This window comes from Pseudophryne corroboree, chromosome 2 (assembly GCF_028390025.1).
Source record: "Pseudophryne corroboree isolate aPseCor3 chromosome 2, aPseCor3.hap2, whole genome shotgun sequence".
Classification (NCBI taxonomy): Eukaryota; Metazoa; Chordata; class Amphibia; order Anura; family Myobatrachidae; genus Pseudophryne; species Pseudophryne corroboree.
The window spans coordinates 828,771,661-828,794,272 of record NC_086445.1 but is presented as its reverse complement, the minus strand read 5'-3'; the positions used below and the strand labels follow the sequence as shown (position 1 = coordinate 828,794,272).

Below are 22,612 nucleotides of genomic sequence, written 5' to 3'. Positions count from 1 at the left end.
CCTGGCATCTCCCATCTGCAAGTTTAAAATGTCCTTTCGCATCAGTACAAAACCTCTGTTAACATGTAACATAATTTAACCCCATTTTATTTTTTTTGTTTTTGTTTTAAGAAAATCACCTGAAAAATTACATCTTTATTCATCAGATTTTGCTATTTACACTTTTCCAAGTGCATTATTTTGCATTGTGAATGGTGTGACAAAGGTTACTCGCTCTGTCCTCACATTTTTCCCTAACTGTACACCTGGTCAAAGAGGTGCACACAAAAGAAACATGATTTTGCCATGATGATTGACAATAACAAAAAAAATACATCAACACATTTTGTATCTGTAGTTTTGATTCGTAGGATCCAGTTTGCATGAAATCATTCTTAATTGAAATGACCCCATATATCTTTTTAGTATGATATATATATATATATATATATATATATATATATATATATATATATATATATATATATATTGCATATACTGCATATACAGTACCTTTTTTTAATTTTTTATTATATCTTCTTGTACTCTACAGGGTCGCGGTGGATTTGCTGAAAGAAATGCCGCTTGTGGCCGTTTAATCTGTGATGTTGAGATTTCTGCGAAGGAGCTGATCCGCTGTAAAAGCTATAATTTGTCAGAACTGGTCCATCATATACTAAAAGCCGAACGCGTTGTTATTCTGCCAGAGAATATTCGCAACGCTTACAGGTACTTTGAAGGGATTTACTCCATTTTTATTGGTCAGTGAGTGTGTATAAGGAAAAACAGTCTAGCTGGCATTGTGATTCAACATTTCAGTGGACTACAAACACTGCAACCATAAATAGAAAAAAAATTATAGTACCATCTTAAAAATACCCAGATAAAACAGAAAATATATTATTATGTTTTTTACATTCAGCGCTGTGTTCGAAATTATTTCTTTTGTGAAAGGTTGGTCATCTTCAACCAGTGTAATATACAATATAATAAATATCCTGTATAATAACAGTATAAATGTTGTATATTCTGATATACTGTATATTATAAATCACATCCAAGCTTGTATTATAAATAAATTCACAAAGTGCGTAGTAGATTCTTCAACTTTCAACACAGTGGTACGGGTGGTCTTCAGTATGCCGAATGTCGGGATCCCGGCGCACAGTATACCGGCGCCAGAATCCCGACATCCGGCATACCGACAGATATTCTCCCTCGTGGGGGTCCACACGACCCCCCTGAGTGAGAATAAATAGAGTGGCGCGCGCCACCGTGCCCGCAAGGGGCTCCTTTGCGCTCGCCACGCTGTCGGTATGGTGGCGGTTGGGCTCCAGTCGCCGGTATGCTGGTCGCCGGCATACCATACTACACCCAGTGGTACATCACACAAAGACCTGTGTTTAATATGTGCCTACTAAACATACTATAGATGGAGTCCATAGCCTGTACTCTATTTTTGTTATTTATTCACTGTAAGACTAAGTTTTGCCTTGTACTGTCCTTTGTACGGCGCTGCAAAACACTTGTCGCGCCTTATAAATGTAATAATAGCCTCTCAAATAATCTTTATTATTTCATCCCAAGAATCAATATCAAAGGGTTTCTTTCCAGAGTGATGCTATCTAAAAATACATCTCACATTAAACAAAAAAAATTAAATATAGGCACCTTAAGAATAATAGATTGTTAATACAGAATACAGATTACTAACTATATTATTAGTTTGCTATACTTACTGTATTGGCAAAAAAAAGACCCCTAAACATAACTCTGATAACCTCTCTATCCTTACTCCCACATGGAAGTTAGATAACTCCTTTACCCCACTTGGCACTCAGATAACTTCCCTGGGAAGAAAACACATGCACCCGGTGAAAACCAATACAAATACAGAGAGCACATACAAACTCAATACCAATAGTGCCTTGTGTTGGACTTGGAGAGCACTACTGTAAGTACTACATTTTAGAGTTCCTACAGGGAGGATTGAAATCCCTAATCAAGATGGATGCCAACCCTATTACTGCTTAGGTGCGGCACCATCTTGTCACTGTTAGTGCCACAGTGGAAGACTCTTATCTTTCACTTAGCTCCAGGCATAACCTGCTGATTGCCACCATCCATTACTGGTTGTATATGCACCGCTGCCCAGGGTTGCACAATTTCTATCAAACTATATAAATCAAATGATTAAATCAACGACTTAAATCAAATGCTTAAAACATGATTTATATCAAAACGTTAAATTACAACTTTTCCTTAGAACGAGATAGACGTGTGGGAGTTGCGGAGAATAATGGATGGTGTGTAGGAGATTCTACCAAGTATATTCTACCAAGTGACGTACGCTGGAATACTATGTCAGACTGTTTGGAGTTCTTTTTCAGTGATCGCAAAAACGCGCTATGGTGCTTTTTTTTTTTACCCGAAAATTGATGGTGGGGACTCAAAAATTAAAAACCGCAGGGTCCCTCGGGACGTGCTCTGACCAGCAGTGCTGTCAGTCAGTTTCCGTCTCCACGGCAGCAGAGGGAGGAACTTGGAAGGGGAGGAGACCATGGAGAATTATGTTCTCCCGCCCCACCTCCCCTCACCGTCCACCCTGCGTGCATATGACCGGAATCATCCTGCAGTCACAGCAGTCAGTGACAGCAGCGGTTTGTGGTGTAGCGGACGCCGGCTCTGCTCTGGCTGCCTGCTGCGGTCGGAAGTTTCAGCTCACCTCCGTTCCCGCAGCAGAGACAAGGGGGCAGGGGCAGAACTAGCTGCAATGAAGTGTCCGCGGCTGGCAGCATTCTGCAGGACAGCCAGGTACTACAGTGAGTCGGTCTGACTCATTATAATGCGCTGGCATTTGTCCGCACCGCAGACCAACGCTGAGTGAGGAGGTGAGGCTGTCTGGACGGAGAAATGTACCTTTCCCCTTCTCCATCCCACAGCATGATTGGACGCTTTTTGCCTCCTGTATGGCTGGATCCACCCTTTGGACCAGCCACCCTATTGAGTATACAGTGCAATTCACTTCTGGCCGGGTAGGAAGGGAGATTGAGGAGGAGGAGGATCTGAGTACTATCCTGGCTTGAAACCACCGCGACAGCTGCAGGCAGCCACGGAGGATGTAGCAGGGAGGGGGGGAAGCATCAAGCCTGGACCAGTCTGCACTGCCGTGTCTGCCCCTAGTACACCCAGTGCATGCCGCGATTCGCGGTTAATAAGGGGGAAGGAGCTTTATGCAATTATCTTCCTGTCCCCATCAGAGACCTGTGCCTGAGCTGCTGTAGTTGGTAGTGTGTCGCATGCTGCCCCCTCTCTCTGACACTCACTGTCTTACTCCTCTCTCTTTCTGACACTTTATCTTGTTCCTCTATATCTAACTCTCTCTCTCTCTCTCTCTCTCTCTCTGACACTCCTGTCTTGCTCCTCTCTCTCTCGTGCACTTCTCCCTCTCTCTCATGCACTTCTCCCTCTCTTTCATGCACTTCTCCCTCTCTCTCTCTCCCTGACACTGTCTTGCTCCTCTCTCATGTGCTTCTCCCTCTCTCCCTGACACTCTCTCATGCGCCTCCCTCTCCCTGACACGCTCTCTCTCATGCTCCTCTCCATCTCTCTTCCTGACACTGTATTGCTCCTCTCTCATGTGCCTCTCCCTCCCTGACACACACCTCCTCTCCCTCATTGTTCCTGACTCTCTCATGTGCCTCTCCCTCATTGTCCCTGACTCTCTCATGTGCCTCTCCCTAATGTTCTCTCTCATGTGCCTCTCCCTAATGTTCTCTCTCATGCGCCTCCCTCTTCCTGACACACACTCTCATGCTCCTCTCCATCTCTCTCCCTTACTCTATCTTGCTCCTCTCATGTGCCTTAACCTCTCTTCCTGACACACTCTCATGCGCCTCCCTCTCCCTGACACACACTCATGCTTCTCTCCTTCTCTCTCCCTGACTCTCTCATGCGCCTCTCCCTGACACTGTCTTGCTCCTCTCTCTCTCCCCCTGACATCCACTTAAATGCCCCTCTGTCTCTACCTGACACTGACTCTCTGTCCCTCTCCCTGACACTTTCTTACTCCCCTCTTTCTCTCTCCCTCTCTGACACTAGCTCGCTCCCCTCCCTCTCTCTTGCTCCTCCATCCTCTCTGTAACACCCCCCAGTGATCGCAAAATACACGTTATAGCGCATTGACCCAGTTTTTAAAAATTGGTGGGTCCTGCAGGATGCACTGATGCCTGCATGCTCCGTGTCAGCCAATAAGAATTCACTGACCCGGTCCACTTGTCTGCCATGTTACGCTGACAGCAGCCAGCCGCATCAGAGTGGCCTGACCCCACTGCCTCGCAGCAGCTAGTATACCTCCTGGGCAGCGGAATGTCTTTCTTCAGCCTTCACCCCCTCCCTGTGACAGAGAGATCGGCTGAGCGGTCACATGCGGAGCTGCCTCACGAGTCCAGAAATCATCTGACGAACACCGGACATCGCCTCCTAGATACCGTCCGTCACCCCTCCTAAACACCCCGCGCTTCAGCATCCTCTCCTTGGCTGCAGCTCCGCTGACCAGGATGCCATCATTGGAGAGTGCCCGCACACAGCTGCGGCAACTTCCCCAGCATTACTTCCTGCACTCGGCACCTGGTAAGATGTGTATAGTACTATAGGGGGTGCTGTCATATATGCCCGCGGTCCCCGCTGCCAGCCACACACGTGTGTAGAGGTCGTGTCTCCACTGCCCCAGCAGCCATCTACCCTTAACCTACCCCCAGTACTTCCTGCCTATAACCTCTTCCTTGCCCCCCTATCCACTGCCCGCAGTATCTATCCATGCTGTCTCCCTACCCCCAGCACTTCGTACCCCTAACCCCTCCTTGCACCCCAGTATCTACTCATGCCCCCTCCCTACTCCAGTCCTTCCTGCCCATAACCACTCCTTGCCTCCCAGTACTGCCCCAGCTACCCCCTGCATCTATCCATGCCCTCTCCCTTCCCCCAGTACTTCCTGCCCCTAGCCCCCTCATTGTTCCCAGTACTACCCCAGCTTCTCCCTAACCACAGTATCTACCCATGCCCCCTTTCTAACCCCAGCATTTATCCATGCCCCCTCCCTACCAGTTCTTCTGCCACCTAAACATCTCCTTGCCCTCCAGTAATGCCCCAGCTGCTATCTACCCAAGCCGAATCCTACCCCCATTACTGCCTGCCCCTAACCCCCTCCTTGCCACCTTGTACCGCCCAAGCTATCTACCCATGTCTCCTCTATACCCCCGATACTACCAGCCCCTAACCCCCACCATGCCCCCACTACTGCCCAGCTGCTATCTAGCCATGCCTCTTTCCTACCCCCAGTACTTCTTGCCCCTAACTCCCTCCTTGCCCCCCAGTACTGCCACAGCTGCTATCTACAATTAACCCCTAACTACTCCCAGCACTGCCTGCCACTAGTCACCCCAACACTTTTCCAACTGCTGTCTGAACTTAACTTCTCCCTACCCCCAGCGTAGCCTGCCTTTACAGCCAACCTCTTACTCCCAGCTCTACCCCAACTTCTCCCTGCTTCTGCCCCAACTGCTACTTGCTCTTTACCCCTCTATCCTAAATGCTACCTGCCCCCAGCACTGCCATAAGCTGCCACCTGGCTTTCGCACTGTCCCAACTGCTGCCTTCCCTCACCCCTCATAAAGTGTGATGGGATCCAGAAACGATGGAGTTGGACCACAATTTTTTTTATAGTGAGGGGTCCCTAGGACCCACAATTTTTTTTTGCTCAGCGCAATCGCTGTTTCTGAAAAACTGACCCATTCGTGTTAGAGTATGTGATGATAACAAAGATGATCTCCCAGAAGACTTTATTAACAAAGTTAATAACTTTGGTATGAAGCAGAAGATTACTTGGCTCGACTGAAACCTGTAGCTGTAGCCATGGATTGTGCACAGAGACGCAACTACACAATCAGTGAGGTCATACAAGTGTGAAAGATGCTGTTAGATGACACCACAGCAATGTAGTAAAGTTGGCAAAGGCAAGAGCTAAAATTGCATTCACTTGCCCACTTGCTGGCTAATCTTCTTGATCCTAGGTACAGGGGAAAAAAAGCTTAGTCCTGCTGAAATTGAGACTGCTATAGCGTTTGCTCATGTCAATAATCGTCAAATTATTTTCGTCGTCATCAACTTTCGTGCATCCATGAAACCATTTGCACCAAACATGTTTGAAGTGGACACTTTACTCCAAGTAGCTTTTGGATCTCCTACGCAGCTCAACTTCAGTTAGACACTTCTGTAGTAAATCTTCTGAAGCAGATGTTCACCGCAGTTTCTTCAAATGCAGGAATTGAAAGGATTTTTTCAACGTACGGTTCTGTACAATCCAAAACACGCAACAGATTGTGAAATGAAAAAGCAGCTAAGCTGGTTGCATGCTAAAGAGCCGTTTCTGTTGAGGACAAACGTGACGACATGAACAAAGACATGTACATGATTGACTCAGACTCAAACAACTGATTGAGTGAAAATCAGAGCCTAATTGTACTTCTTGATGCAACTGTTTAGTGTGTATTCATTCTATTACTGTTTTATTTTGTTACTGTTCTCACTTCAAAAATTGTTCATGTATTAATAAAACAAGGTGGAAACATCTAAAATTGAACCGTTTACTTAAAAATAAAGTTAATTAAAAAAAATTCTATTTAAATCCCCAAAATCTGATTGAAATCAATAAAAACCAATAAAAAAATCAATAAATCCCATTTTTTAAAATTTATTTTTATAATAAAATCTGATTTTTATGCAACCCTGCCGCTGCCCAGATACAGTCCACTGCTGGTGACCTGTAAGCTCCCCTCCATTTTATAAGTCTGTATGCTTAACACACACATTCCAACAACTTGGTCAAGAATTGAATTCATGATGTCAGGGCTATGATGCATTAATACTAACCACTAATCCATTTGTACCGCTTTACCTAAACCTAGAGGGCTGTAATTATTGGTTTTCAGGTACTAATGCTTCTCCGTGAAGATAATGTGTGGCTTGTTTTTGATTCCATCTGTGAGGCCCGTCACTGCACTGTAATTCCGTGACAGATTAGTACGTTTCGTTGTGCTGTAGAGTAACTGATCTTGTAATAAAGATATAGTTACATTGGCTCTAATGGTAAAATATTTGTAAAGTAGCCTGACATACAGTATATTTCTCCTGCAGGATCCACAGGTTATCCACAGTATAAACATTGGAATATGAGGTAATGTCAGTGGATTGGCACCAACGATCAAAGCTTTCGGCCCCGCCTCCTGGCTCAGGCAATTCATTTTTTTGTTGGTGCGGCAGGAGCCGGACCACGATCTTTGGGCTGCTGATTTTGGCAGCCATAAGCTTGTTATTAAAAGTATTTTTATAGTCTTATGTTTTTTTAGCGCCTTTTCTAAAAAGCGTCTTACACGCACCTTAGAAAGAGTCACTCCAACAACTCTCCACCGGGTCGCGACAACACCTATCCACTCGTACAGTGATGTTTCGGCGGGCGTCTGTTGGATGTACTAACAAGTCCAGCGGACGTTACCAGGCTGTAGCCATAACACTGGAAGAACAGAAGATAAGGCGTCGGGTCCACTTAGCGTGGGAGACGCAAGACCCAGCCACACTGTTTTCTTGAGACTACCAAACAGTAGCTGACGCGGCTGCCACCATGTGTGCACCAGCGCTAGGCCTCTGGGATCATAGGCTCCAGGTATTAGTGTGATTCCGCGATCTCTAGGGTTGATGTCAGCAGTGGGTAGTAAGACGCTCCCCTAATCACCCCTCCCACCGGTTCATGACCAATTTCCTCCGAGTTTCCCGCCATGAACGGATTTACCACTTCCGTCTGAAACGCTGTGTATCTAAAAAGGACCCAGTCACAGCATAGGCGGCTGTGAGACTGGTGCGTCTGTGTTCACTGTAAGTTCACCGGGCGTTTGTGTACACTGTTAGTGTCTGGATCCACTCAGCATTCACTAATGTATTGATCGATCCTGGAAGCGGAGTGAAGTCTCCCTGTATCCCACTCTCCTGAGCCGGGTGATACAGCACTAAGACTCTACATACCATTGGGTACGAGTAGTTGGATAAGTGCTTGATGCATGTGAGTCTGTAAACTATTGCTGCTGTTTCTTTTGCTGTGCGACTGAATACGTTCAAAAGTCCTATATAAGGTAATGCAGTAATATACTTCTCCTACATACTTGAAATGTGTCTGTAGTTGAATATGTGCTCATATTGCTTATTATACTAATGTATAACCTGTGACTGATTGCTAGTGTGATTGCTGACTTTACTAATAATTCTGTCAGTCTTCTGTGTATTCCGATCCAAAATGCTGGGGCAAAGTAGGGAGGGATCGGATTGTATGTCACTGTAACAAATTTAAAGTGATTGCAGTCACAAATTGTGTAGTTAACACTGTACAGGTGTGTGATTTGTTTATCATGACTAAGAGAGGCAAAAATGAAGAGGATACACTGCACAGCAGCGCCAATACTCATTTCATGTTTGTCTTTCAAAGTTGGGTTAACATCTCAGGATCTGGTTCAAAATAGATTATGTGCAACCTTTTTTAGATTTCACCAGAGCCTCCAGAATAATCAAGGTAGGCACAGGTTCAAGTTGATCCCCCATGGGCTACTTTCTCTTACGTCCTAGAGGATTCTGGGGTCCACATTAGTACCATGGGGTATAGACGAGTCCCTTGGGAGACATGGGCACTTTTAAGAGTTTAATAATGTGGGCTGGTTCCTCCCTCTGTGCCCCTTCTATCAGACTCAGTTTAGAAAATGTGCCCAGGGGAGCCGGTCACAGCTAGAGGAGCTCCTAGGCGTTTTTCTAGTTTTATTGTTTTATGAAGAGTGTTAAGTACAGGGAGGCTGCTGGCAACAGCCTCCCTGCTTCGTGAGACTTATGGGGAGAGTAGGAACCAACTCTAGAAGATAATGTTTATCGATCTCCGCTGACAGGACACTGAGCTCCTGAGGGTCCTGATCGCAAGCCCATGAAGCGTCCGCTCACTCCCGCAGCACGGCCGCCACCCCCTAACAGAGCCAGAAGATAGAAGAGTGGTGAGTATGATGCCGGCGGCCTGGAAAGTAGGTCGCCAGCGGGAATGGCAGCACAAGGGTTGGAGCGCAGCTCTGACAGGCTGCGCTCCGGAAGGCTCAGCGGCACTTGGTGTATGGCACTGTGAGGGGCGTCCTGGGCCAGCGCAACATACCCTACACTGGTCACATATGCTAACAGGGGCTAATCCCCTCAGGCCAGTATAATCTCTAAAGTGCGGGAGGATACGCCATTACAGGGGGCGGGGCTTCTCAGAGCGAATCCAGCACTCACCAGCGCCATTTTCTCCCTGCAGATCACACTGAAGAGACGCTGACAGGGAGCGCTGCCCTCCACATAACTCCCAACATACCTCTGCGGTACCAGGGTGTTATAGACAGGGGGGGAGTGTTATAATCAGTGTTTAGTCCTATTAACGTTATTCAGTCAGCACCGGCCGTTTAGTGTATAACTGCCTACTGGGGCGCTGTGTGGCTGGTTCCATATACTCTGTGACTTTCTGAAGGTAGACTGGGGGAAACTGTCTGCATTTTCCTGTGTGTGTGTATATAGCTCACATTAGCATGTCTAGGAACTCTATCTTGTGCTGCAGTGTGTGTATCTTCTCCTGAAAAGTCTATTCCATGTACTCAGGACTGCAATATACTGTCTCAGCCTTCTAAATCTGAACCCCCATGGGTGGATTCTATTAAGGGAATGATATCCCAGATTTCATCTCGAATAGCTCAAGATGAGACTGAAACACAGGTTTTAAGAAAGTCTTTTGAGGTTTTGTCGTATTCAACTCCCACTACCTCATCAAAACCCCCAATTATATACCCAAAGAAGCGTGCTCTTGCCCAGATAATACAAGCTGACACGGATACCGACTCTGATACAGGGGACGGTGATTGGGGTATGCAAGGGGGAGATGCATCCCTTGCTAAGGGGGTGCAACTCATGATTGAGGCTATTTGGGACATTTTACACATTACTGATAAGGTACCTGAGCAGGTAGTGGAGGCTTACTTTACAGACAATAAGAAAACCTCCCTTACCTTCCCAGCATCTAAGGAATTAAACACATTATTTGAAAATTCCTGGGAAAACTCGGAGAAAAAGTTCTAGATTCCAAAAAAGGGTTCTCATTGCTTTCCTTTTCCTGAGGAGGACAGGAAAAAGTGGGAAACCCCGCATGCAGTAGACACTTCTGTATCTAGGTTGTCTAAAAAGGTGTTTTTATCTGTCCCTGGGTCCACCGCATTTAAAGAGCTGGCGGACCACAAGATGGAGACTACTCTCAAATCACTATACACAGCTACTGACGTAGCTTTAAGACCCACTTTTTCTTACGTCTTAGAGGATGCTGGAGTCCACATTAGTACCATGGGGTATAGACGGGTCCACTAGGAGCCATTGGCACTTTAAGAGTTTAACAGTGTGGGCTGGCTCCTCCCTCTATGCCCTTCCTACCAGACCCAGTTTAGAAAATGTGCACGGAGGAGCTCTACAGATCTTCTTTAGTAAAAGTTTATTTTAGAGTTTATTATTTTACAGGGAGGCTGCTGGCAACAGCCTCCCTGCTTCGAGGGACTAAGGGGGGGGGGGGGGGAGTAGTGTCCGCCCTGCAGGGTCTGAGCCACTATTTCCGCCGACAGGGCACTGAGCTCCTGAGGGGATCGAACGTTCCCCGCCACAGGGGATTGCTTACCCCGGCAGCATGCCACCACCCCCTTGCAGAGCCAGAAGATCAGAAGAGGTGAGATATGCGACACAAGGGTAGCAAAGCTGCGCTCCGGGAAGGCTCAGTGTTGGCGCTTGGAGGGGCGTCCTGAGCCAGCGTCTGAATACCCTACACTGGTCACAGACGCGAACCGGAAACTGAATCCCCAGGCTAGCGCCAGAATCCTCCGTAATCAGATGCTCACAGGGGACGGAATCCTCAGGCCAGTATAAAGAATTTGTGCGGAAAGAGGCCCATCTTCAAGGGGCGGAGCTTCTCTTTAGAGCGGACCCAGCGGCGTTCAGCGCCATTTTCCTGCATACAGTTCCTGTACACAGACGCTGACAGAACTGTACCTCCAAGCAACTCCAGCTATCCTGTGCGGTACCAGGAGGTTGTAGAAGGGGGGGGGGGGGGTGAATTAGATCTGTGTAACTATTACAGTTCACAGTGTGCGCTGATAAAGGGTATCTTTTATAAATAACAGCGCTGTATGTGGGTTGGCTCTGAACTCTGTGTCTCTCTTGCCATTCTCAGGGGGGGGAAACTCCCTAGCCTGTGTGTGTGGAGTGTTTTGGGTCTCCAGTTAGCTATGTACAGGTGTGTCATATGCAGCTGAGGATATGTTCTCCCAGGGTGGTCTCATACCATGTAATCAGGATTGCACTGACAGCACAGATACCAGCAATGGAGCCTGTGTGGTTATCCTCTATCAAAACTATGATTTCTTAGATTTCTGCTAGGGTTGCTCAGAATGAATCTGCAACTCAGGTTTTACAGAATTCTTTGGCAGTTTGGCCTGGTTCTGTTACCTCAGGACTCCCCTCTGTGGGTTTCCACAAATGTGCTATTGCCCAGATCATGCAAGACAACACGGATACCGTCTCTGACATGGCAGACGGTGATGGGGACCTGCTCAGGCGGGCCGCATCTCTTGCAAAAGGGGTGCAGTTGCTGATAGAGGCTATTAGAGATGTGTTGAACATTACTGACACAACACCTGAGTAGGTTGAGGAGGCTTAGTTCACTGACAATAAGAAAGCCTCGCTAACCTTCCCTGCATCCAAAGAATTAAACGCTATTTTTGAAAAAGCTTGGGAAATTTCAGAGAAAAAATTCCAGATCCCTAGCAGGGTTCTGGTTGCCTTCCCCTTCCCTGAGGAGGAGACGAAGAAATGGGAAAACCCACCTATAGTGGACGCGTCTGTATCCAGACTCTCGAAAAAGGTGGTTTTACCTGTCCCAGGATCTACCGCCTTGAAGGAGCCGGCTGAACGCAAAATTGATACTACGCTCAAATCCATATACACTGCTTTAGGGGCAATACTACGTCCCACTATTGCCTGTGCGTGGATTTCCAAAGCTATAGTAAAATGGTCAGGCACGTTACTTGAGGATTTGTATACGTTAGATAAGGGTGACATTGAATTGTTTCTCCGTAACATTCAGGATTCTGCAGGTTTTATGGTAGAATCCATGAAAGACCTGGGTTCAGTGGGTGCAGGATTTTCTTCCACGTCCGTCTCAGCTTGTCGAGGACTTGCCAGTGGTCTGCCGACATGGAATCCAGGAGAGGTGTGGAGACCCTACCCTACACAGGTCAGGCTGTCTTTGGGGAAGCATTGGATGCGTGGATCTCCACGGCTATAGCGGGTCAGTCCCCTTTTCTTCCCTCAGCAGCTCCTGCTACGAAGAAAACTTTTTCTTCATCTGCATCTCAGTCCTTTCGGGTTACTAAACCGAGAAAAGCCAAACCGCTTAACACCTCCTTTAGAGGAGGCCGACCAAAATCCAAGAAACCTGCTGTGGCGGGTTCCCAGGAACAGAAGACTGCTTCAGGTGCACCAAAGTCCTCCGCATGACGGTGAACAGCGCAGCCTGGAGGTAGGGCCGTTGGGGGCGAGACTCAGGCATTTCAGTCACGTCTGGGTGTCGTCCGGCCTGGATCCCTGGGTACTAGATATTGTGTCCCAGTGGTAACGGCTGGATTTTCAAGATCTCCCTCCTCATCCGTTTTTCAGATCGGGCTTGCCAGCTTTGCCTGTGTCTCCATCAACATCTGGTAGCCACCCAGAGGTTGATGGAGACACAGGTCATTGTACCAGTCCCCCCTCAAATGCAAAACACGGGTTACTATTCGAACCTTTTCGTGGTACCGAAACCGGGTGGTTCGTTCAGGACCATTCTGAACTTAAAATCACTAAACCCCTTTCTGAGAGAGGTCAAGTTCAAAATGGAGTCTCTAAGAGCGGTGATATCCGGTCTGGAAGAGGGGGAATTCCTGGTATCCCTGGATATCAAGGATGCATACCTCCACATTCCGATTTGGCTGCCGCATCAAGCTTATCTCCGATTCGCACTGTCGGACTGTCATTTTCAGTTCCAGGCCCTGCCATTCAGCCTCTCCACAGCACCAAGGGTATTCACCAAGGTGATGGCGGAAATTATGGTTCTCCTCCGCAGGCAGGGGGTGAACATAATCCCATATCTGGACGATCTGCTGATAAAAGCATCGTCCAAGAAGAAGCTGTTACGGTCAATAGCTCTCACGACCTCGCTTCTCAGGGAACATGGTTGGATCCTGAATATCCCAACCAGGAGGTTGTCCTTTCTGGGAATGATCCTCGACACGGAAGTTCAGAGGGTGTTTCTTGGGGAGAAAAAAGCGTTGGTGATACAAACATTGGTCCGGGATGTCCTGAAGCCAGCCCGGGTGTCTGTTCATCAGGGCATTCGCCTTCTGGGAAAGATAGTTGCCTCTTAATAGGCTCTGCAGTACGGGAGGTTTCATGCTCGGTCCTTCCAACTGGATCTCCTGGACAAGTGGTCGGGATCCCATCTACACATGCACCAGAAAATACGTCTGTCCCCAAGGGCCAGGATTTCACTCCTCTGGTGGCTGCAATTACCTCACCTTCTGGAGGGCCGCAGGTTCGGGATTCAGGACTGGATCCTTCTAACCATGGATGCAAGTCTCTGGGGCGCAGTCACTCAAGGGGAAACCTTTCAAGGAGGTGCTCAAGTCTGTAAGCCGGCCTGCCAATAAACATTCTGGAACTAAGAGCCGTCTACAACGGTCTTCTCCAAGCGGCCCCGCTTCTGAGAAATTGGCCATTCAAGTGCAGTCGGACAATGTGACGACAGTGGCTTACATAAACCGACAGGGCGGAACGAAGAGCAGAGCTGCAATGTCAGAGGTAACAAGAATCATCCTCTGGGCAGAAAACCACGTGTTGGCGCTGTCAGCAATCTTCATTCCGGGAGTAGACAACTGGGAAGCGCACTTCCTCAGCAGACACGATCTCCATCTAGGGGAATGGGGTCTCCAACCAGAAGTGTTCAAGGAGGTAACAGATCTTTGGTGCGTACCCCAAATCGATATGATGGCCTCTCGTCTCAACAAGAAGCTTCGGCGGTATTGTTCCAGGTCGCGGGACCCGCAAGCAGTGGACACCCTGGTGACTCCGTGGGTGTTCCAGTCGGTGTACGTGTTTCCTCCACTCCCACTCACTCCGAGAGTTTTCAAACTCATAAGGAGAACAAGAGTTCAGGCAATCCTCATTGCTCCGGACTGGCCAAGAAGGGCTTGGTATGCGGGTCTTCTGGATCTACTGCTAGAAGAGCCGAGGCCTCTACCTCTTTGGGAGGACCTGCTGCAGCAGGGGCCGTTCGCCTATCAAGACTTACCGTGGCTACGTTTGACGGCATGGAGGTTGAACGCCAGCTAATAGTTCGGAAGGGCATTCCGAACAATGTTATTCCTACCCTGATAAAGGCTAGGAAAGGAGTAACGTCAAAACATTACCATCGTATTTGGAAAAAATATTTATCTTGGTGTGAGTCCAAGAAGTTCCCTGCGGTGGAGTTTCAACTGGGGCGTTCTCTCCTCTTCCTGCAAGCAGGTGTGGATATGTACTTGAGGTTAGTATCCATAAAGATTCAAATTTCGGCCCTATCCATTTTCTAACAGAAACAGTTGGCTGCCCTCCCTGAGGTTGACATTTTTGAAGGGAGTTCTGCACATCAAACCACCCTTTGTACCGCCTACTGCGCCTTGGGATCTTAACGTGGTGTTGCAGTTCCTCCAGTCGGACTGATTTTAACCTCTTCAGGAGGTATAGTTCAATTTTCTCACGTGGAATGCTGTCACTTTGTTGGCCTTAGCTTCTGCTAGACGTATGTCAGAATTGGGGATTTTGTCAGTTAAAAGCCCATACTTGATCTTCCATGACGACAGAGCTGAGCTTCGGACACGTCAGCAATTTCTTCCAAAGGTTGTGTCGGCATTTCATATCAACCAACCTATTATGGTGCCAGTTGCAATTCCTCAATTTCACCAAAGTTCTTAGATGTTGTAAGGGCTCTAAAAATCTATGTGAGGAGGACTGCTCGTCACAGAAAATCAGACTCTCTGTTTGTCCTGTATTATCCCCCCAAAAATTGTGTGTCCTGCTTCTAAGCAGACGATCTCTCGCTGGATCAGGTTCACTATCTAGCATGCGTATTCTACGGCAGGCTTGCCGTGTCCTACGTCTGTTAAGGCCCACTCTACTCGTAAGGTGGGTTCTTCCTGGACGGCTGCCCGGGGTGTCTCGTCTTTACAGCTCTGCTGAGCAGCTACTTGGTTAGGGTTGAACACGTTCGCAAAGTTCTACAGGTTCGATACTTTGGCCTCTGTGGACCTCAAGTTTGGTCAATTGGTTCTGCAGGAGCCTCCGCTCTCTCCCTCCTGTTCTGGGAGCTTTGGTACATCCCCATGGTACTAATGTGGACCCCAGCATCCTCTAGGACGTAAGAGAAAATAGGATTTTAATTACCTACCAGTAAGTCCTTTTCTCGTAGTGGATGCTGGGCGCCCGCCCAGCGCTTCGTTATCCTGCAGTGGTTATTTAGTTCAGTACTGCTTAGTACTTGCTATGTACTATTTTTTTTGCTTGTTAAGTAATCCTGTTCAGCCGTTGCTAATGTTTCAAGCTAGTTAGCTTGGGTTGCCTTGTGTGTGAGCTGGTATGAATCTCGCCACTATCTGTGTAATCCTTCTCTCGAAGATGTCCGTCTCCTTGGGCACAGTTTCTATACTGGGTCTGTTAGGAGGGGCATAGAGGGAGGAGCCAGCCCAAACTTTCAAACTTTTGAAGTACCAATGGCTCCTAGTGGACCCGTCTATACCTCATGGTACTAATGTGGAACCCCAGCATCCTCTATGGACTACGAGAAAAGGATTTACAGGTAGGTAATTAAAATCCTATTATTGCTTTTGCGTGGATTTCTAAAGCCATAGTTAAGTGGTCAGTCACATTACTAGAGGAATTAGATATTATGGATAGAAGTGACATTGAATTGTTTTTACATTACATACAGGATTCTGCAGGTTTCATGGTGGAGGCCATGAAGGACCTTGCCCATCTTAATGCGAGGGCTTCTTCCATGGCTGTCTCGGCACGCAGGGTACTCTGGCTGCGCCAATGGTCTGCGGATGCAGAATCCATGAAAAGTGTGGAGAACATACCCTTCACAGGTCAGGCTCTGTTTGGGGAAGCATTAGATGCGTGGATCTCCACGGCAACTGCGGGTAAGTCAACCTTTCTTCCCTCAGCAACACAGCCGACTAGGAAATCTTATCCTACGTCTACAATGCAATCCTTTTGGACCGCGAAAGTTAAAAAGTCCAAACCCCTTCCACTTTCTTTAGAGGAGGTTGGTGGAAATCCAGAAAACGTGCACCTAGGAACAGAAACCTGGTTCTGCTTCCTCACAGTCCTCAGCATGACGGTGGACCTCCCAGCCTGGAGATCGGGCAGGTTGGGAGCAAGACTAAGAGATTTCAGTCACGTCTGGGCGTCATCATGCCTGTACCCCTGGGTACAAGATATTGTTACCCAGGGGTACAGACTGGAGTTTCAAAAACTCCGACCTCACAGATTCTTCAAATCAGGCTTACCAGCTTCACTGACAAAGTGCTATCCTACAGTAGCCCATTCAAAAATTGCTAAAGTCAGATGTCATTGTTCCAGTTCCACCTCACCTAACAAACAAGGGTTATTACTCAAACCTGTTTGTGGTACCGATATTGGTTCGGTCAGGCCGATATTGAACCTAAAGTCATTGAACCCTTACTTGAGGGAATTCAAATTCAAAATGGAGTCTCTTGAGAGCTGTGATCTCAGGTCTGGAGGCGAGAGAATTTCTAGCATTCTTAGATACCAGGGATCCGTACCTTCACATTCCGATCTGGCCGCCTCACCAGCCTTCTCTAAGATTTGCACTGCTGGGCTGTCACTATCAGTTCCAGGCACTGCCGTTTGACCACTCCACGGCACCGAGGGTGTTCACCAAGGTCATGGCGGAGATGATGCTACTCTTCCGCAAGCAGGGTGTGAACATAATTCCTTATTTGGACGATCTGCTGATAAAAGCGTCTTCTATGGAGAAGCTGTTACATAGCATTGCTCTCTCACCTCAACTACTCCAGGATCATGGATGGATCCTGAATCTTCCAAAGTAGCATTTGAAGCTGACAAGGAGACTGTCCTTCCTGGGAATGATTCTTGATACTGAAGTACAGAGGGTGTTCCTGCCAGCGAAGAAAATGTTGGTGATATAAACAATGGTCCAAGATGTCCTGAAGCCAGCCCGGGTATCGGTTCATCAGTGCATTCGCCTTCTGGGGATGATGGTAGCATCCTACGAGGCTCTACAGTATGGAAGATTTCATGCATGGTCTTTTCAACTGGATTTCCTGGCCAAATGGTCGGGATCTCATCTTCATATGCACCAGAGGGATACGTCTGTCGCCGAAAGCCAGAATTTTGCTCCTCTGGTGGCTGCAAACTTCTCACCTACTAGAGGGCCGCAGGTTCGGGATTCAGAATTGGATCCTTCTAACCACGGATGTAAGTCTCTGAGGTTGGGGAGCAGTCACCCAGGGGAAATACACTGCTCAAAAAAATAAAGGGAACACTAAAATAACACATCCTAGATCTGAATGAATGAAATATTCTTATTAAATACTTTGTTCTTTACATAGTTGAATGTGCTGACAACATAATCACACAAAAATTATCAATGGAAATCAAATTTATTAACCCATGGAGGTCTGGATTTGGAGTCACCCTCAAAATTAAAGTGGAAAAACACACTACAGGCTGATCCAACTTTGATGCAATGTCCTTAAAACAAGTCAAAATGAGGCTCAGTAGTGTCTGTGGCCTCCACGTGTCTGTATGACCTCCCTAAAACCCACACAAGTGGCTCAGGTAGTGCAGCTCAACCAGGATGGAACATCAATGCGAGCTGTGGCAAGAAGGTTTGCTGTGTCTGTCAGCGTAGTGTCCAGAGCATGGAGGCGCTACCAGGAGACAGGCCAGTACATCAGGAGACGTGGAGGAGGCCGTAGGAGGGCAACAACCCAGCAGCAGGACTGCTACCTCCGCCTTTGTGCAAGGAGGAACAGAAGGAGCACTGCCAGAGCCCTGCAAAATGACCTCCAGCAAGCCACAAATGTGCATGGGTCTACTCAAACGATCAGAAACAGACTCCATGAGGGTGGTATGAGGGCCCGACGCCCACAGGTGGGGGTTGTGCTTACAGCCCAACACCGTGCAGGACGTTTGGCATTTGCCAGAGAACACCAAGATTGGCAAATTCGCCACTGGCGCCCAGTGCTCTTCACAGATGAAAGCAGGTTCTCACTGAGCACATGTGACAGACGTGACAGAGTCTGGAGACGCCAAGGAGAACGTTCTGCTGCCTGCAACATCCTCCAGCATGACCGGTTTGGCAGTGGGTCAGTAATGGTGTGGGGTGGCATTTCTTTGGGGGGCCGCACAGCCCTCCATGTGCTCGCCAGAGGTAGCCTGACTGCCATTAGGTACCGAGATGAGATCCTCAGACCCCTTGGTAGACTATATGCTGGTGCGGTTGGCCCTGGGTTCCTCCTAATGCAAGACAATGCTAGACCTCATGTGGCTGGAATGTGTCAGCAGTTCCTGCTAGACGAAGGCATTGATGCTATGGACTGGCCCGACCGTTCCCCAGACCTGAATCCAATTGAGCACATCTGGGACATCATGTCTCGCTCCATCCACCAATGCCACGTTGCACCACAGACTGTCCAGGAGTTGGCGGATGCTTTAGTCCAGGTCTGGGAGGAGATCCCTCAGGAGACCATCCTCCACCTCATCAGGAGCATTCCCAGGCGTTGTAGGGAGGTCATACAGGCACGAGGAGGCCACAGACACTACTGAGCCTCATTTTGACTTGTTTTAAGGACATTACATCAAAGTTGGATCAGCCTGTAGTGTGTTTTTCCACTTCAATTTTGAGGGTGAATCCAAATCCAGACCTCCATGGGTTAATAAATTTGATTTCCATTGATCATTTTTGTGTGATTTTGTTGTCAGAACATTCAACTACTGTATGTAAAGTACAAAGTATTCAATAAGAATATTTCATTCATTCAGATCTAGGATGTGTTATTTTAGTGTTCCCTTTATTTTTTTGAGCAGTGTACTTCCAAGGAAGGTGGTCAAGTCTGGAATCCTTGCCTCTGATAAACATTCTGGATCTAAGGGCCGTGTACAACGGTCTTCTACAAGCGACACATCTTCTAGAAGATCAGGCCATTCACGTTCAGTCGAACAGTGTAACGACGGTGGCCTACATAGCAGACAGGGCGGAATGAAGAGCAGAGCTGCAATGTCAGAGGTAACAAAAATCCTCCTCTGGGCAAAAAAAAACGCGTGTTGGCCCTGTCGGCAGTCTTCATTCCGGGAGTGACAACTGGGAAGCAGACTTCCTCAGCAGACACTATCTCCATCCAGGAAAATGAGGCCTCCACCCGGAGGTGTTCGCGGAGGTGACAGGTCTTTGGGGCGTACCTCAGATAGACATGATAGCCTCCCGCCTAAACAAGAAGCTTCGGAGGTACTTTTCCAGGTTGAGATAACCATAGCCAGTGACGGCGGACACCCTGGTGACTCTGTGGGTGTTCAAGTTCGTGTATGTGTTCCCTCCACTTCCACTCACCCCATGTATTCTCAAACTAATAAAAAGAACAAGAGTTCAGGCGATCCTCATTGCTCCGGACTGGCCAAGAAGGGCTTGGTAGGCGGATCTTCTGAAGTTACTGCTGGAAGATCCGAGGCCTCTTCCTCTTCGCGAGGACCTACTACAACAGGGGCCGTTCGCTTGTCAAGACTTACCACGGCTACGTTTGACGTCATGTAGGTTGAACGCCAGGTCTTAGCTCGGAAGGTCATTCCGAACAAGGTTATTCCTACCTTGATACAGGCTAGGAAAGGAGTAACATGTAAACACTACCATCGAATTTGGAAAAAGTACGTGTCTTAGTGTGAATCCAAGAAGTTTCCTACAGTGTAGTTTCAACTAAGACGATTTCTCGTCTTTCTGCAAGCAGGTGTGGATGTGGGCCTGCGTTTGGGCTCCATAAAAGTCCAGATTTCAGCCTTGTTCATTTTCTTCCAGAAACAATTGGCTGCACTCCCTGAGGTTCAAACTTTCTTTTTCATCCACTAGGGGTCACTGGAGTACACTTGGGATATGGATGGGGCGTCAGCCGGGATAGGCACATTTAAATATTTAAATTAGTCCCTTTCCACCCCCTCCATACTTCCATAGAGACTTCAGTATTTTTCTGTGCCTCAGTTGGGAAGGTACAAGTTGACGAGGTTCCACAGTTTCTTCTATTTCTCTTCTATTTTCAAGATTTTATTTTTAATTTTTTCTCAATCCCTTCCCAACTTATCAAGAAGCTTGGGTCCGGGATTGTTGGTGCTGCAGAGCGCAGCAGATGGCTTGTTGGTGCTCATAAGAGGGGCCCCGCCATAGACCACAATCAGCAGAGCTGATTGCAGCCTAAAGCTGCATAAAGGAGCTGGACAGAGATTAGGAGAGATGCCCCATCATAGCCTCTACTGGGAACAGGTAATGAGCGGTGAGGCAGCTCACACTGCCGCCGCTCATTTGCTTTGTATTGCTGGGGGTGAGGGGCGGTCAGCTCACGCTGCCGCCCGCTATGTGTGGACTGTATTTTTGATGACTCTACTGTGTACATGTGTTCCTCCGCTGACTTTCCAGCCATGGACTGCTGATGGGCACCAAGCCAATGCTGCTACCCAGCCACAGCTCCCTAGCTGCACTCTCCAGTCTCCAGCTCCATACTGCCTAACCCCTACCAGCCTGCAGCCCTGCCGCGGACTGCCTAGCATCCGCCGCTGGGCACTCTGCTCGCTCTCCGGCTCCCTGCCGCCGCTGCTCTCCCCCTCCCTCCCGCGGTTAGCTTCTGCTAACCGCTACCCTCCAGAACTCCGGAGCCACGAACGGCGTCAGTAGTGCACAGTATGTCTTGCTGGACTGCCGCGGTCTGACACTGAGAGGATGGAGCTTGCGGGGGGGGGGGGGGGGGATGGAATGCCCGCAGGGAGGCCCCATTACTAAGCTGCATTTTAATGCAGCAAGCAGCTCAGGCTATTAAGCCTGTGGAAGGGTGTACAAGTTATTTGAATGACTGCTGGGCACTATAAGGCTCTTAAGCCTATGTTACATGTATATTTGGGTGATATGTGTATATATGTATATAGATATATGAATGTATGTCTGTATATAATATATATTCATGTATCAGCTAACATTGTAAAGTCTTATCTTGCAATAGCAAGCACATGAGTGGACGCCATTTTAACCTAACTTCCTGGTTTTTCTCCCAGGAAGTTTGCTGCCCTACAACACTTGGCCATTGGAGAAGCAGGGGTGTTAGTAGGAAGTTTTGTACAGCACAGGTTTCACTATTGTAGTTTATCCCACGTGCACTGCACTGCGAATTTATACACATTTTACTTACGTGGTAATAAGTCAAGGGACTTGTCTGTCCTTATCTACTTGTCTAATGCAAAATCAAACAAGCAGCTTCGTTGCAATGTCTGTCAGACTACCACATGCACAGTATGTCTTGCAAATACGTCTACAAATACGGACCCTTACCCTGATCCTCCTTGGGGGATGCTGGCGCATGTAATGACTGGTTTACAATCGGATTTGGCCGCTGCAGAGCGCCAGGAGGCTAGATCTGAGGCTTGAATTCCTCCGAAGTGGTCAGATGGAAGGTCCAGGTCTAGCTCAATTCTGAAAAATTGTTATTATTTGTCTTATAACTTGACAGTTTCAGCTATGTTGCTTTCTGACAATTCAATGCCAGACCTCATATCGCATGAGGAGAGGGCATTGGGCCAGGAGTCAGATAGTGAGGTTACTGATAGCCCAGCCATTGATAATTTTATCAGGGCAGTACGTCAGGTTCTAAAGTTTACGAAGACTGAAGAACATTTTTCCAATAATGAAGTATTGTTGCTAAACAGGGAACTCCGGTGTGTTTTCCTTATTCAGCATCTTTTAATAAGCAGCTGATACTTGTCAAGACTCCAGCTGCTACAACGTTTAAATACCCGTTGGAGCGTACACTAGAAGCTATTCTAAAGTCAGTGTATACAGCAGTATGGGTGTTGCTTAGACCTGCTTTGGTGGGGGTTTGGGTTAACAAGGCTGTAGTTGCATGGGCAATACAGTTCAAGTTTGGCCTACAAGAAGACCACCTTATACTTCTCGCTGATCACATTTGTGAATCTGCTCAATATCTAGTTACGGCTTCTGTGGACATCGACCAGGTTAGTTTTCGCCTTTCCGCTTTACTAGTTGCTGCACGACATGCACTTTGGCTACGTTCTTAACAGGCGGAGTCAGAATGTAAATGAGGAATAGAAGCGTTACCTTACGCTGGCTAAAGGTTTGATCTTCAATTGGACAAATGCATTTCGCAGGCCACGGGGCGTGGGG

The 22,612-nt window shown here is 47.7% G+C and overlaps 1 protein-coding gene across 5 annotated transcripts in view; it reads left to right on the top strand.

Annotated features, from left to right (window-relative positions):
- Positions 1-22,612, top strand: part of POLA1 (DNA polymerase alpha 1, catalytic subunit) — a 1,252,649-nt gene that overhangs the window by 370,328 nt on the left and 859,709 nt on the right. For all 5 annotated transcript variants that reach the window (XR_010241483.1, XM_063955699.1, XM_063955698.1 and 2 more), the window contains exon 19: positions 533-708. Coding sequence is in view for 4 of the 5 variants with exons in the window: in XM_063955699.1 (XP_063811769.1) it covers positions 533-708 (176 nt within the window). In the remaining variant the exon portion in view is untranslated. The remainder of the gene's footprint in view (positions 1-532; positions 709-22,612) is intronic.